General features: G+C 39.3%; 1 protein-coding gene across 1 annotated transcript; it reads right to left on the reverse strand.

The window, feature by feature from the left end:
* Positions 1-1,338: 1,338 nt before the first annotated feature.
* On the reverse strand, positions 1,339-16,077 carry LOC146520421 (extracellular serine/threonine protein kinase FAM20C-like). The gene is made up of 11 exons (XM_085157131.1): positions 15,949-16,077; positions 13,123-13,656; positions 10,659-10,837; positions 6,467-6,545; positions 6,243-6,335; positions 5,602-5,717; positions 5,296-5,476; positions 3,697-3,806; positions 3,397-3,478; positions 3,213-3,272; positions 1,339-1,987 (listed from the first exon to the last, which is right to left on the reverse strand). The coding sequence occupies exons 2-11, from the start codon at positions 13,653-13,655 to the stop codon at positions 1,726-1,728; spliced, it is 1,695 nt and encodes a 564-aa protein (XP_085013257.1). The 5' UTR covers position 13,656; positions 15,949-16,077; the 3' UTR covers positions 1,339-1,725.
* Between the last annotated feature and the right edge of the window lie 221 nt (positions 16,078-16,298).

The following is a 16,298-nucleotide window of genomic DNA, read 5'->3' on the forward strand; positions in this document are numbered from 1 at the left end:
CGGCCCAAATTTGTTCAGTGCTTTCTGCGCTATGCGCGCTCCCGCTTGGGGCATTATTTCAGCAGGGAGACAGAAATGAGTATAACGTCATAGAGAGGAGAGCATTTCACTAGCACGGCTCCGGTCAGCGAAGTCATCTGCGCAGAACATACGTCACTAATCTAGTGCAAAAAAAGCACGAGGACATTTTTTCTTTTCCAGTAACAACAACATAAAATAAATCAATAATTTCATAGCTGGTTTGTATTTGTATATGAAAATAATTCCTGCATGTATATCTTTAGTTTTTGTGATTATTAATACACAAGCGCTTCAAAGAATAACGCTTTTTTTTGTCAAACTTAAAAGAAAGTCAAGTGAGTCAACACGAGAAAACGAATAAAAGCTGGTTGATAATCCCTTTGGAGATATAGGAACAGGTTTTCACAGTGCTTGGACAAAGCTAACCACAGCATGACCACAGCAATCAGCTCCATTTGTTTATGAAGTAATTCAAGTCTTTTATTTTTGTAAATATTTCTGCATAATAAGATAAACGCCAGCTTACGAATAGCAGGCACTGATTGAATCAATGTTTTTAGTTTTTCACGGTGTGGTTTTGATTAAGGATACATGTCCTCTTTCATGCTGATGCTTTTTAGGGGTTTTAATTTATATGTCTGGTGTTTGTTCCCTAGAGTGTCGACCATCTGCTCTTGTACCTCATGATGAACTCTCTGTCACACCTCTCCATGTTGTCACCTTTTGTCATTGTCTTCATAAACGCCTACATGCGAACCACTGCATACCTTCCCAGACTCACTTATTGTGTCTGTATGCCCAAAGCAAACGTACAAATATCCGTATGTGCAGGTCATTTACTTTTTATGTTTATGTCATAACAAGAAAATAGATGAGATACTAATTATGCTATAGCCTATAGTCTGTTCTTCTTGAGCGACATTGCACATGTGTCTGTAATATTCGATCTAACTCATTTACAAAGTTGAAATAAATAATTTGATGAAAAATATGACATTAATAATCTAAACAGAGATTTAGAAATCAGCTGTAGCGCACACTCAACCATAGAATACAGGCCTAATATTAATATTTGGCTATGCAAACACTTTTAACAGCAAACGGTTAAAATAAAAATATAACTGACACATGCACTAAATGCACAGAGGCTAAAGGAGCGCAGTTTCATTATGTTTGAGAGTGCAGAGCAATGAAGAGATCACAGCGATGCTAGAAAATGATTTCAAAAGAAATTCCATAAAACTCCAAAGTTATTGGTTCTTATATCCAGAAAAACTTAATTGTGTGTAATAAAAATAAACAAACATTACTATTGCTCATTATCTAAGCATTGTTTTGGGAGGAGAAAACACCCCATTGGATAGAAAGTTGTACGCTGGAGAAGAAAAATGGTGTCAGACCTAAAAGAATAAATAATGTCTACAGTGAGATGGTTTGAGGACTCCTTTATTTAACATTTTGTAAAAGACATAGATATATAAAAAAAAAAAAAAACTTTAACTAAACATCAAGTGTGTAGTTTGCTGCATGTTTTTTTCTTCATTTAAATTTGAACATTTTGATTTGTGTATTTGTATTTTTGCATATGTTTGTTGGTTTGATGTTTTGTTGTAGTTTGTCAAAAGTATGAAAAAGAGTATTGGTAAGGTAACAGTGGGACAATGATCTATATGTCTGTATAATTGAATGTTTTTCTATATTCAGTCAGGCTGTAACAGCTGATCGTGGTCCTTGATCGTGTCCCTCTATGTCATTGTAAATGACATCATCGTGCTTTTCCTGACACGCCTGCACTACTTGCAGAACTTTTGCAAGGCGCCGGTCCAACGCGGACAGATGTGGCTCTGAGAGGAGAGGGGCCACTCGTGACAAAGGATCCTGAGTCAGCGATTCCCGCATGATGTCGCTCAGTCGGAAATCAGGAAGAGACAGCAGACGCAAGCGGAGGAAGGTGGAGCGACGGATCCTGTGGAGATAAGTCGTGTAAGGGGATCGAGAAGACTTTGGAAAAGGAAAAAAGAAACTGGGAAAGAAAGATATTTGAACTAAAGCATCTAATTTTAAAATCTTTTAACCGTATGCACCATGTCGTTTCCACCTTTGGTCGTCTTTTGATAATTTATTAATAAAAGAAGTAGTTTGATGCCATGCTGTGGGATCATGTAATATTATTTACACCTCTGCTGACTCAGGTACAAATCCTGTTCCCAAACAATGTGTTGTTTTAACCTTTTAGCCGTGTTACACTGAGATTATGTAAATGTATTCTAACAAACTAGATAAAATGAACACCAGCTAATGTAATGTTAATTGCCCACTTACCATTTAATAGCTTGATTACCCATAGAGCTACAGCAGTTAACATTATTATTGTGGTCAAAGCAATCACATTAAAAATTCCTTTATGTGTTTTTTTAATGTTGTTGTAGTATTTCTGTATAAAACAGCTCGGGAAATGCCATAAACAACTATGAGATTTTACCATGAATATCATATCTTAAAGGCCTTGTAGGAATTTAATACAAATGTAGGGTGTACGTATGTTTGGCAACTAAAGTCACAGCCATAACAGCAGACAAGTGTGCTTGTCTGCTGGGTGTCCAACATTAGCAGCCCGTAGTTTCATTACACAATACTCTTCCACTGCATGATATCTTGTGGCCAGAAAATACGTTTTAGCATAATCTCATCATGCCACAGTGACCTTTGACCTCTGCATTGTCGTCTTCTTCTATTAAACATTCATGAGGCGCATTTTGTGAGGTTACAGGCTTGAAGAATTTCCTTAAGCTGAGGCGTAAAAGACATTAGATTGATGAGAATTTGACATATGAGAGGTTGACTCATAGTAACTTTACCTTTGGGGACCAAAATCCAATCATGTCATCTTAAATTTGAAAATAGTCTCTCAAGCTGTTTCGGAGGTATCAAGATCATGAGAATGGTGTGATGTGAGGATAATATAAATCCATCAGGCAACAAGTGGCATTAGCTTAGTTGTTTTTAGGTATCTTACTACAGAAATGTTACTAATTTGATGCACTTCTTTGCTAGAGTTAAGAATTTCTACCACACCTTGTGGGTTTATGCACATTTAAAAAAACTTGACACTGACTCTTTTCTTACACCTGTCCTGTCCTTCATTTTTCAGCGCACAGATCAGTAAGCACACATCTTTTGTCTGGTTTTACCTGCAACACTGCTGCAATGGAGCTAGAATGGACGGCTCATCTTGAGAGTGACGCCCAAACCTAAAAAATAAAAACAAAAAAAAAGCCAGGATCAAAAACATTTGATGACGAAAAACTAACCAGACACCTGAGGAAGAAATGAAGTGTAACACGAGATAAGAAGGATCAAAGTTTTGGTACTCACGCCCGTCCATTATCAAGGTGCAGAAGAAAAGTGTTGTTGCCAAATTGCTCAAACGTCTCATAGTGATGTCGGTCCATGTTGCCTTCAGATGGAAAACAATCAAATATCACTCAAGGTTCATGACACTGTTAAAAATACTCTTTAAAAAGCTCTTAATGCAACTGTAGGGAACATCACACTGCTACTTTACTGATTCACTCATTTTATAGTTTGTTAAAATTCCTTAGGAAAAAAAGAAAATAAGGAGCGTTATACAGATGAGTGACTCCTATCAACCAGCAAACAAGTGGCCTAACTGACTCATGAGGAAGTCCAGGACAGCCATATCTATGAGATCCACCAGTCTGGTCCCTTGATTGTAAGGAGATGTCTGCTTCACTGTATCACAGTAAGCTGGGTCTTTTTCCCACCTGGGAACAAAAGAACAGAGACACTCAGACAGACAAAGGAAAACAGATCATGGCCTCCCTGTTAACAGTTTTTATTGTTTCCCTTCATATTTTTCTGCTTTTGGGGTTCGAGTTAGTGCAGTTCACCTTTGCTGTCACCTCATTTTGTAGTTTAGGTTAACTCAGATGTTTGAATTCAAAACTTTCTCATTAAAAAGAATGCAGATTCTGGATATAGTGCCTATTTATTTTAAGATTGTTTACATCTTGCAAGTCTTTACAGATACCACTAGAGGGCAGCAAACACACACGATTCTCTAAACGCTTTAGACCAGGAACGTCAAACTCGTTTAACATCATGGGCCACATGCAGCCCACTTTCATCTTAAGTAAGGTGGACCAGTGAAACTCCCCAGTGCAAAGTAGCTTAACTGCACATTTAATCCCTGAGACATCTCAATATAAGAAAAAGAAGTGCAATGTCTCAGTATTTAGATAAAGAAATGCTGAAACAAGTGAGCACAACTCTTTGGGCCTAAATTGTAAAACCAAAAATGTGTAACATTCCACAACATTCTGGTAACTCATCGCCCAGACTGTCCTGTAATTATTAACAGAAAATGTCAATTTTATTTTTACTTTTATTTTTGTTTTTTAATGTGGTTACATTGTAAAAAAAATAATAGTTCTATAGCAATAGTGAAAAAACAGTAACTTTCTTCTCATGTTTCTTAACTTTTTTATCTGTTACATTATTTTTGTAGTATGAGATGTTTATCAGCAGGACGAGCTATAAAATTTATGAAAATACCATTAAAAATCCAAAATGTTTGCAGGGCCATTTCTGGCTCAAGGGCCTTATGTTTCATACCCCTGCTCTAAATCTAGATCTTTATTTAGACTCTATGCCGCACACTTATCAAAAGTTCCATGAGAGCTGCTTAATAGACAGTATTTTACTAATACCTAAAATACACGCAGGAACTGTTTCTATTATCTTGTACTGTCTGTATTAGATTGTAAGCAATATTACTACAAGGTTAGTAATCATCCTTCTAGTGAGCTGGGGTTCAGATTGTTTAAAAGAAAGACACTGTGATCATTAGAAGTGACTCATTAACAAAGCATTCCAATATTTTTACCTTTACAAAGAAAAAACATTAACAGACGACATCCAACGAAACTCCTAGACTCCTAAAAGTCTCGTTTCAAAACAGGCCACTCAATATAATGTCATCAATCCATCCATCCATCCCCACTTACACAATTCAGGGTCGTGGGGGGACTGGATGCTAGCCCAGCTGCAATTAAGTGAGAGGTGGTGTACAGAGAGACAGACAGCCTTTCTCACAATCACAGCTATGGACAATTTAAAATCACCAATTAACCTAATATCACTAAATATATAATTCCATTCAGGCATTTTTCCGCTCACAGTTAGGACGTTTCTAAACATATACTCTGTTCAGTTGTATTAAACTACAGTCTGAGGTATGATCAGTGAACCCACTGTGCAAGCTTGGTGCGGCTGTAAGACCGCCTCCATGGGGACCTCCAGGACCTGCGAGGGGCAATGGTGAGGTCAGGCAGCATGGTAGCCAGGGAAACCTCCAGCATATGTGGCTGACCGCACACCGGGTGCTCCACTGAGCAGTAGTATTCACACTGCCCATAGAAACACACGTTCCCAGCTAGAGAGACAGCCATATATTAAAAATAAAGATTTTAGCAGAATTCAGTGCAATAGTTCGTTTTTGTTAAATAAACTGAGTGCTGGCGTGAGCCAACACTTACCCACATGCACCTGCACACATACCAGGGGAAGTGAAGAAGGTCTTAGACAGCCTGCGGTCGGTGGTAATCTCTTTGATCTCTGTGGTAACATTGATGAGCCGTCCAACCACTGGAGGGATTCTGTTAAAGCCCAGCAATCTGAGAAGGAGGAAGATACTGAACGAGATGAAGAGACGGAGCGGGTACAAAGAAAATACATTTAAAAAGGGAACACAACGTGTCAGCAAGAGCACAGGACGTGTTTTCTTTTTTTAATCTTTATTTGTGTGCAGCATTAACATCCTGTTAGCTGGAACACCATCATCACATTCACGCATTGCACTGTCACACCAGAAAGCTGCCCAGCGCTACGACCCTCTGACCTCCTGGAAACTCCACATGTACACCAGGATCAAGACCTTGCTCAAGGGCACGACAGTGGGGTTAGTAACCACAGAAGAAGTGCTGCTTTTTCTCTTTACTTATCCAGGAAAGTGCAAGAATGAAACACTTGGTCAGGTTTTATTCTTCAGCTACCACTGAGTGCTATTAAAACCTTTTCACACTTCTACACCCTGTGACATCTTCATGAACAAAACACTCAAGTGCCTGAAGTGTCACCTGTTGTGCGCCTGCCCTCAAGGACGCCTGCTACCTGCCGATCGGATGTGTAATGACGCGTACCTGTCAAGGTGAAAGGCAGCGATCTCGCCGTTGTGTCTTTCGAAGTCGGAGAAGTAAAAGAGGTTTACATCAGTCTCTGCATGTCTGGATTGCCTGTGCAACAAACAAAAGCGAGCACATAAACACGCTGCTATAAGCGCATCTTGTCATTTACTAGTCGGCATCACAAAACACGGCAACAGGATGAATGTTTCTCAGACCGCTGCATTGCACCGCTGTCTTACTTCATGGGTTTGAGCAGAGCTTGTCCATAATTTGGGAACGATATGAGCAGTTTCAGTTGGGTGCCTCCTTTCTTTTGAACTAAAAGATAGAAAGAGGATAGATATCGGGAGCACAGCATTAATACAAAGGCAGATCATTGCTTACACAAGCACTCTTTATGATATTGATCAGCCACTGATAAGAAACACATCACAGAGATGCATACAATTTAGATTCACTGCAGTGCATTACATCAGTTCCTCCACATGGTGGCCTGTTTTATAGTCAGAGCACCAACTGCCACCTCCATTTTGAGCGTTACTCCAACAAAACATGTATAAAATCGATTTATCTTAGTGCTGAGGCCCAATATTATGCATCATTATTTTTAATTCTAATGCTTATGTTATTCGTGTAAAGCCTTTGCATATTTATGATACCTTAAAACATTCCCTGCTGCTTCTAAACAAGCAGATTAGTGTATCATTTACATGCTTTGCCAGTAACGTCACCCCGTTTTACCTTCACAGAGGTCTGCATCGGACGGTTTCGATTTTTTTTTCTCCCCCATTCTTTCATCCCATCAAACCTGACCCACTTTATCCACACTTCAGACAACTGGGCAATGTGAAGCATGTGTTTATTCTCTTTCAAGTGAACTAGTTCAAATCAAGGTTTCAGAAAAAGAAACAGCTTTTATTTGCTGCAGACCACGGCTATGTGAGGAAATCCTGTAAATGAATAGAAAGAAATTGTTCATATAAACCAAGCTGTGCCACATTTTGATCCATAATTCGTATTTCTGATTCTGAATATGTACACATATTTACACAAGATATAGGTACATGCAGGAATGAGAGCTAAATGTGGGGGAAAAGGGATGACACAGTGAGAAAATTAGCCTGTAGCCGAGATTAGTGCTTAATCTGCACCGTATAACACAAATCTCAATGCATTATTCATTCTGCAGCATGCTGAGGATGGGTTTGCCTGTCTAAGAGAACCAAACACAAAATGAACATGTAGACATAAGCATATGTTGATGCAAAGGAAGGTGCATGAATATTTTATGCTTATATTTTTTGCTTATGGATAGTACATACAGTCTTTATGTAGGCACTTGTGCATAGTGGTGGGCCAGCTTGCATGGGATTTTATAGCCTTGCTCAGTTATGCACCCTTTCCATTTATCTAAGAGTTTCTCAACAGATATTAATAGTAGGTAGGATCTAAAAACATCTCTTTTAAAGTGGCACAAGTCTGAATGCCTGCAGTTACATTTATGGAGAAGCATGTGAGGGAATATAACAGTCTATGTCTCTCATGTACATGTGAGCTGCACAGTTTGCTGTTTTGTTTTTATGAATGTCTGAATATCTGCATACTGGCACTTTTGTATCTCAATTCTAATTCTCGTTTGTAATAAAATTTAGACAGTAATCCGCAGTGCATTTTGCTATATGTGAGGCGGTGCATCATACAGCCACACCACAAAAAGATCTGGTTGGTCCCTCCCAAGTTTAATGATGCTTGGTTTCATATTTCAGCATGCAGTGTATACCCCGCTAATGATATGAAAAAGGTTTTAATCCATTATCTGTTTTGGGTTTGATGTCTAAAGCCAATAAACAGCAAGTGAAATTGAAAAGAAAATACATGAAGCATCAACAGGGAAACCACAGTTATATCGATAAAGGATTTTCAAGACTGATACTAAGACCAATATGTGGTGGCTTATGAATCTGATGATTTATTTTACTTTCAGACACACAAAACAGAAAAAAGATTTCCCGAAATTTGTTTTTGTAGTCATGTATGAGTCCTTACTAAGACAATGGCAAAGCTGTTTGGAAATTGTCCAGTTTTATCATCTCAAGAAATAGTGGATTACTTAGCTGTAAAAGAGGTGTGTTTGGAGGAGTAAATTTGAGACTTTCAAACTTAAGGCCACTGTAGCAATTATCAAGCATGGTGGTGGTAGCATCAAGCTTTGGGGCGTTTTAGCTGCCAGTGGTACAAAGTGGAGAGAATCATGAAGGACTACCTCCAAAATCTTCAGCTTCACCTTAAATCAACGTCTGATGGTTGAAACTTGGACACAACTGGGTGTTCCAACATGGCAGTGATCCCAAACATACATGAAAACTGGTTTTGGAATGAAAAAGGCTGGAATGGCTTTCTTAAAGCCCTGACCTCAACTCTATTGAAAATTTGTAGACTATGTGTCACGATCCTGGGTCTTTTGACCCAGTGTTTTGAGTTTTGATGTTTATATGATTAAGCTCATTAGTTTTTCTAGTTCTTTGTTATTAGATTTCCCTTGTGTCTTCCAACCCCTGTTAAGTCTCCCTTGCCCTTCATGTGTTTCATGTCTGTGTCTTACGTTGTCAAGTTCTGGTTGTCACGTCTGCGTCTCATGTTTCCTGTTTTATTTTGAAGAGATCTTGTGTTCCTGTGTTCATTGTGTTTAGTTTTACTCTTCCACTGTGAGGTCGTTATGTTCATGTGTTTCAGCTGTTCCCCCATGTGTTCCCACTTCTCTCATTAGCCTCCTGTGTGTATTTAGTCTGTGCCTTCTCATTCAGTCTTGGTTGGATCGTCTGTATTGTTCCCATGCCATGTCCTGCGTTCAGATTTTCATATATCCTCATCATTGCCATGTTTAGAGTTTGTGTTTCTGTTTGCCAGGGTTTTCATAGTTCGCGTTTCCTCTCTAGTTTACCCAGTTTAGGTTATTGCTTAGTTTGCATTGTTTTTGCCCTTTTATTTTGTACTTTTCTGTCTGCCTTAATAAACAGTTCATCATCAGTTAAGTTTGAGGTTTTAGAATGTCTGCACCTGGGTCCACTCTTCACACTCCACGCAGTTTGCCTCGGCAAACTGTGACACTATGTTTAAAAGCCTGGTCCATGCCAAGAAACCAACCAATTTAAATGAAACCACTTCCACCAATCCTGCTGAGAAAGTGGTCAAATATCCAGCCGGATTTATGCCAGAAGTTTGTTGATCACTGACAAAAGCTTCTGGTTGAGGTGCAAGTCAGTAAGGGACATTTAACCAAACAGTGAGGGTGTATATACAACTCTGAGCCTGTACTGCACGTATAATTTTATATTTGAAATCCTAATTAAATTCAAATTCTTGTTTTTTAAAGTTATTAAAGAAGTATGCTGTACAAATTAGACCCTGGAAAAAGAATAGTTGAAAGAAGTCATTAAAAACCCCAAATTACCATGACGTTTATGGTCATGTTGATTGGGTATAAACTTTTGACCATAATCTGTGGTGTATAGGAAACCTATACTGGCAGGTTGAGATGTCTGAATATCTGAATAACTTCTATACACTGGCCTTCTGTTTATAATTCTACTTGCATGTTATTCCATAGTTTGTTTGTTCCAGAGCATGTATGCAGTTCTTCTTGGGCCTGTAAGAAATCTATATACCTTCACACATCCACCTTCCTCATCCTCTCACTTTGTATCCACAAGGAGTTATGAGTTATATAACAGTATACCTAATCCTCCTGGGTTTGCTCTTTCATTCTCTCTAAATGTGTTTTGTTGTTTTATTTGCATACATCAGTTTGTGCCTTTATCATCCCATATATGTGTCTTGTTTCCCCAAAGACAATGCTCACTGCTGTAAATATGAGCTTTGGCACACTTTATTATATTCACTCAGTGAATACTCAGTCTTGCCTACGGCTCTCTTACAGATTAGCTTGTTTGTAATAACGGATCAGTTAAAATGAGAAAGCAGCAGGGTTGTGACTTTGTAGCTGCTAAGAGGAATCCAAATGAACATAAAGAAGAATTTACCACAAGTTCAAAACGCAAGGTAGTGACAAGGTCATTTTTTAAGTAAAGAAAACTTGCTGTATCAAACTATGCAGTCCTTAGAAGTCCCTCTTTTGGTCACCCTAAAAGCAGTAGAGATTACAGACGGATGTTTTGGCAGAATATTTATGAAGGACTATGGCCTGAGCAGGTTTCCTAATTGACTCTCCTCATCGTGGCATTGCAAAACAACCTAAGTCTCATTTCAGGATGTAGTTTGTGGGAGTAGCAAGATAAAAAGGAGGTTCATTAAGAAAATTGTACCTGCCCCCCTTCCTCTGATCTTTCTGTGTCTGGCACATTTCCCAGGCCCTGTCCTTTCCTTCCAGTCTCTTTGGCCTGTTAACCCTGCCTACCTCCCTTATGTGCTCACCTGCGCCAAGGATACGCTGTGTTGCCAAATAGTGAGTCAGCTGAGCTAGGTTGGGGTCTTTCCTGTTGTACAGCTCCCAGCGAGAGATGCCCAGGTGGAACCGCAGCCAGGGAGGGTGGGTCTCCACATCAGTTGTCCATGTGACTTTGTCATAGCCTTCTTCGTGACTGTTGCTTCGCCTTCAGGAGAGTATGTAGACATAATACTATAACACCAGCAGAACTGTTTAGTCATGAACAGAAATTCAGATATGAAACAAACTGCAGTTTTAAAATAAGTTAAAAGTCTAAACACACCAATTCTGTGGAAAGTTGAGCAATACAGTGATATAAAAAAAGAGCTTCCATTGCATAATATTCATTTGGCAGCATGAAGTGACACAAGCCTCATAGCGAGGAAATAATGGGATGCTGTATTCCTTTAATAATTATTTCTAAGCATGAAAGTGTGTTTCCAAAGTAATCTGTTGTATAGTCTATTCCAGTTTAAAGACAGTCAGGTTTCTGTGGCAGAGCGAAACTATATACCAACGGTATGCTAACATGCTTATAGAACAAAATCATGTGAAATAGAAAAGTACATCCTCTTTCAATTCTAAGGTTTTGCATATCAGGATTTATTGAATAAACATGAATTCCTTACCAGATTCTACAACTATTTAAACTTGACATTAACAACAACAACATGTGACACATTAAACCATGTCATTATTCATTAACAATAATGACAGAGGCAGTGTTTGAAAATGTAAGTACATCCCATGATTTGGTAGCCTCGAGAATCACCTTCAGCTGTAATAACTTTAAGTCATTTGTGCTTGGGATCATTGTCCTGCTGCATGACCCAGTTTTAGCCAAGCTTTAGCTGTTGGAGAGATAACCTGATGTTTGACTCTTGAATACTTTGGTATACAGAAGGGTTCATGACAGACTGCAAAACAAGCCCAGAATTATCACCCCTCCATCACCATGCCTGACAGTTGGTATGAGGAGTTTATGCTGATATGTTATGTTTGGTTTTCTCCAAACATGGCGTTGTGCATTATAGCCAAACATCTCCTCTTGTGTCTGTGCAAAGGATGTTGTTCCTGAAGTTTTGCAGTTAGTTCAGCTATAACTTTTCAAACCTAAGCTGTGCTGCATGGTAATCCTTTCAAAGAAGATATTCTTGTTCACTCTTTTTCTCATCATACTGTCATGACCTTTAACATTTAATAGCTAACTGATGCTTGTAGAGTCTTATGTTGTCAAGACGTTTGTCAATGAACAAGATTGTTTTGAATGTTTTCCACTTGTGAATAATCTTTCTCGCTGTAGAATAATGGACAGCAAAGTGGTTGGAAGTGGCATTACAAGCCTTCCCACACTGATGTTTTGCGTCAGACCTGCAAACCTCTGCATTTATAGAGGTGCCTCAACTTGCTGATGACCAGTTAATAAAATGCATTTGATTAGCAGCACCAGGCTGCTACTTACCCTCTTAATTCTTAAAGTAGCAGCAAGTGTAAATTAATTTTTTTGTTAAAAAATAATGACATGGCGTCATATGTGGCATGGTGTTTGAGGTTGTATTTACTGCATCTTAAGCCCACTAAGAAGCAGATTATTTTTATGGTGTCCTGTGTGTAAAACCTTAGAACTGAAAGAAAATGTACTTTCTGTTTCACATGATTTTAAAATTCTCAGGGTTAAAACATTAATTGTTTAAATGGTAAATGGTCTGTATTTGTATAGCGCTTTACTTGGTCCTAAGGACCCCAAAGCGCTTCACACTATACACAATCATCCACACACACATTCACACACTAGTGATGGCAAGCTACATTGTAGCCACAGCCACCCTGGGGCGCACTGACAGAGGCGAGGCTACCAGACACTGGCGCCACCGGGCCCTCTGACCACCGGTGAAGTGTCTTGCCCAAGGACACAACGACCGAGACTGTCGGAGCCGGGGCTCAAACCGGCAACCTTCCGATTATAAGACGAACGCCCAACTCTTGAGCCACGATCGCCCACCATCGTTTACTTCTAATCGGTTTGTATTAGCAGTTTAGTTTTGACTATCTAGCTAGAAAAACAGAATATTGTTTTTTAATTTAGTTTACAAAATTTACAGATCTACAAAAATCTAATTTACTATTATAAAATGAATAACAATCAAATCGTCATTTTACACTAAAGACATGCATGGTGTCGCTAGCTGATGAGCATAAAGGTCTGCTGGATGGGACTAATACTTCATAGCTACATCAGTAAAGAAAGTAAAGTAAAGTAACCTTTGAATGTTACCAAATGAAAAGCGGGCTAGTGTAATTAGGGCAGCTTAAAGAAGAGCTAATCTTTTAGAAACCAGTGTTAATTATTCTAGGGGAGCTTCACAATGATGTAGAACGTAGGGCAGGTTATTTTCAAAGCCCTTCATGTTTCTATGTTATTAAAGTGTTTTTGGCATCTTTTTTACTCACCACTCACTATCATCAGGGAAGATGTCTTCGTTCTCTTCTTCCTGACTTTCCGTATCCTTTGCATCTTCTTCTGTTTTCAGCCTCATTAGCCAATCATCTTGCTGCAGCTCTGGCTGTGGCAGATTGTAAAGCGGATGCTTGAACAGTGCCTCAAGCTTAGAAGGACCATTGACTTTCTGAATTATTTTCCCAACTCCAATCAGTTTCTTTGACTTCTCAGCGACCTCATTTAATGAGCCTCGGACTTTATGGTGTAACATGTTTGCAGTCGGTTTGTGACGCACTTCATCGTGGGGGCGCCTCTGCAGTTTGTTTGAGGAGGCAGCATCAGAAGCAGGAGACTGGGAGACAGACTCGTTATGCTGAGTATCTGTTCTGGGAATGGAGGAGGAAGAGGAAGAAGTGGGAAAAACACAGGCAGTCTGGAGGACTGAAAGGCAAAAAAATGCCAGTAGGACATGGAGACTGAGGGACAGACAAGCCAGTCCCAGATAGATGGAGCGAGTGGACTGACCCAGGTTGCGTCTAACCATGCTGGAAGATAAAAGGAGAAAACAGACCAAGGAGGCCTGTCAGCATTTCTGACTTGCACATGATAAAATATTTCCTACATATTGCATAATACACAGACACCCAGATAAACAGCAGCATGTATTTCATGCTTACTTGTAAAAACAGACCCTCCATATACCAGATTTCATGGTAACATGCTGTAATGCAGCTGGACTAGGCAAACTGCTGGTGCTTGCAACATCAGCATGCTGCTTTGTTTGGTAGGTATGAGATTTACAACTCAAAACAAAATGACAGCCTGGTGGTCCGCGTAGCAGGAGGGAAAGTTGGGTGATCATCATCTTCATTAAAATCTGTCATTTTGGAGCCACGAGGATGGTAAAATCCCTGCGGAATTGGGAAAATGTGATAGTTCCTCTAACCATCTGTTGTCAGTGCTTAATATGAGAGCCGCGTTACAAGTCATTAAGCTCACTCAACGTCTGCGTGGTTGCTTCCAAATATGGCAAACTGACACCACTCAAAGTGTAGTAAATGTTTTTACAGCATCATGATCCGATACACTGCACATGGACATTTAAAGAAAATAAAAGAATTAGAAGGATATCATAATGTCTCGAATTGTAAAAGGTTTCAACATGCTTTATTTATGACTTTTGCTTCTTTCATATTAAACATGATACTTGCTTCATCTATGGTAGATTCATATATTTATGCTGTATAAGAGTAAAGTAAAAGTAAGACACATACACTCACTGGACACTATATTAGGTACACCTTTCTAGTAATGGGTTGAGTCCCCTTTTGCATTCAGAACTACTTTAACTCTTCATTTCAACAAGATGCTAGAAACACTACTCAGAGATTTTGGTCCATATTAAAATGGCAGTATCACAGAGATGCTGCAGATCGTAAGTTTCACCAAATCCCAAAGGTTCTCTATTAGATTGAGATCTGGTGACTGTGGAGGCCACTTTAGTACAGTGAACTCAATGCCATGGCCAAGAAACCAGTTTGAAAGGATATGAGATATGATGTGTTATCTTGTTGGAAGCAGCCAACAGAAGATGAGTAAACTGTAGTTATAAAAGGATGGACATGGTCAGCAACAACACTGAGGTAGGCTGTGAGATTTAAACTATGCTCAGCTGTTGTGAAGGAGCTCTAAGTGTGCCAACAAAATGTCTTCCAAAACCATTACACCACCACCACCACCCTGAATCATTGGTAGAAGGCAGGATGGATCCATGATTTCATGCTGTTAATATCAAATTCTGACCCCACCATCCAAGTTTGTCAGCACAAATAGAGACTCACCAGACCAGGCAACACTGACCAATATTTATTATCCAATTTTGTTGATGCTGTGTGAACTGTAGCCTTGGTTTCTTGTTCTTAGCACCCAGGTGACCCTCTGCTGCTTATCACCTAAAAGCAGTTTGGTAATTCTCCTCTGCCCTTCGGCATAAACAAAGCTTTTTCCCCATTCAATGAATATTTTCAGTTTTATGGACCATACTTTGTAAACACGACAGATGGTCATGTAGGTGAATCCCAGTACACAGCAGTTTCTGAAATACTCAGACCTTCCTGTCTGACACCAACAAAAATGCCACGTTCAAAGTTACTTAAATGACCTTTCTCCCCCATTCTGATGCTCAGTCAGAACTCCAGCAGGTTGTCTTGACCATGTCTACATGCCTAAATGTGCTGAGTTGCTGCCATGTGATTGGTTGCATTTCCAAGCAGCTGAAACAGGTATACCTAACAAAGCAGTTAGTGATTGTAAGTCATATAAAATGTAGAAACCAAAAGTATTTACTAAGTTTCTTCTTTTTTTCTGTTCGTGTTGATATTACCAGAATAATACTGAACTTTTAAAAATTCACGAGCACAGTCACAGTCATCAAGATGCTCTTAGACATCTGCTTGGGTTTTCTAAGTTTAAACATAATTGAAATAATTGTGATATGAAGGAAAAGGGTGTGAAGCACATTTTACACACAGTAAATTTAAAAAAAAATCCCAGCAAACCCTAAACACAGCTTTTGTGAGGCCAGCTATTCATCCTACTTATTATCACCAACAGTCCTTAATGCACAGCTCTTACTGCATTGTGTGATTGAAAAGGAAAACAGGTTGAGAGAGACATGCGTGCATGCGTTCACACAGCAGTAGTTAAGCATGAAACTACCAGGCAATCATTTGCATAAAATCCTCAAAGAAAGAAAAGTTCACTAAGAAAATCAATATATTATTGATCAATTTGCTGCTCCCAAATTCTTTATGTGGAGCAGCAGACTGGAGACTTACATCTCTTTCCTGTCAAGACCTTTTTTCTTCCCACTCTCGCTCCGTTCCACTCCCCTGCATGTGTCGACTAGAAAGAATTTAGTAGTAATTTTCTGGTCCTGATCTTACCCAGTAAGACTGCATTTGTGTGTTTGTTCGCTGTCATGCGGTCACTGCGGCGCAAACAGAAAACTGGCGTGTTGTGGTGACCCGTGTCTCTGTGACCCAGAGTTGTGATATTTTACTTTGGATCAATGCAGATTGCATAATTAAGTCAATGCTAAACACAAGTCCTGTTAGAAGTGGCTCCGAATCAGGATGTCACTATTTGTGATTGGTAGGTATCACCACGTATTCAAAAACTATGGATC

Source organism: Neolamprologus multifasciatus, chromosome 4 (assembly GCF_963576455.1).
Source record: "Neolamprologus multifasciatus chromosome 4, fNeoMul1.2, whole genome shotgun sequence".
NCBI lineage: Eukaryota > Metazoa > Chordata > Actinopteri > Cichliformes > Cichlidae > Neolamprologus > Neolamprologus multifasciatus.

Bases quoted from the DNA above. Each gene is read 5' to 3' on its own strand.
- LOC146520421 (XM_085157131.1), bottom strand. From the start codon at position 13,655: ATGGTTAGACGCAACCTGGGTCAGTCCACTCGCTCCATCTATCTGGGA. The intron at 5,477-5,601 runs GTATGTGTGCAG...CTGTCTCTCTAG, and splicing joins GACCTTCTTCACTTCCCCTG to CTGGGAACGTGTGTTTCTAT. The intron at 3,479-3,696 runs GTCAGTTAGGCC...TTCCATCTGAAG, and splicing joins TGTCCTGGACTTCCTCATGA to GCAACATGGACCGACATCAC.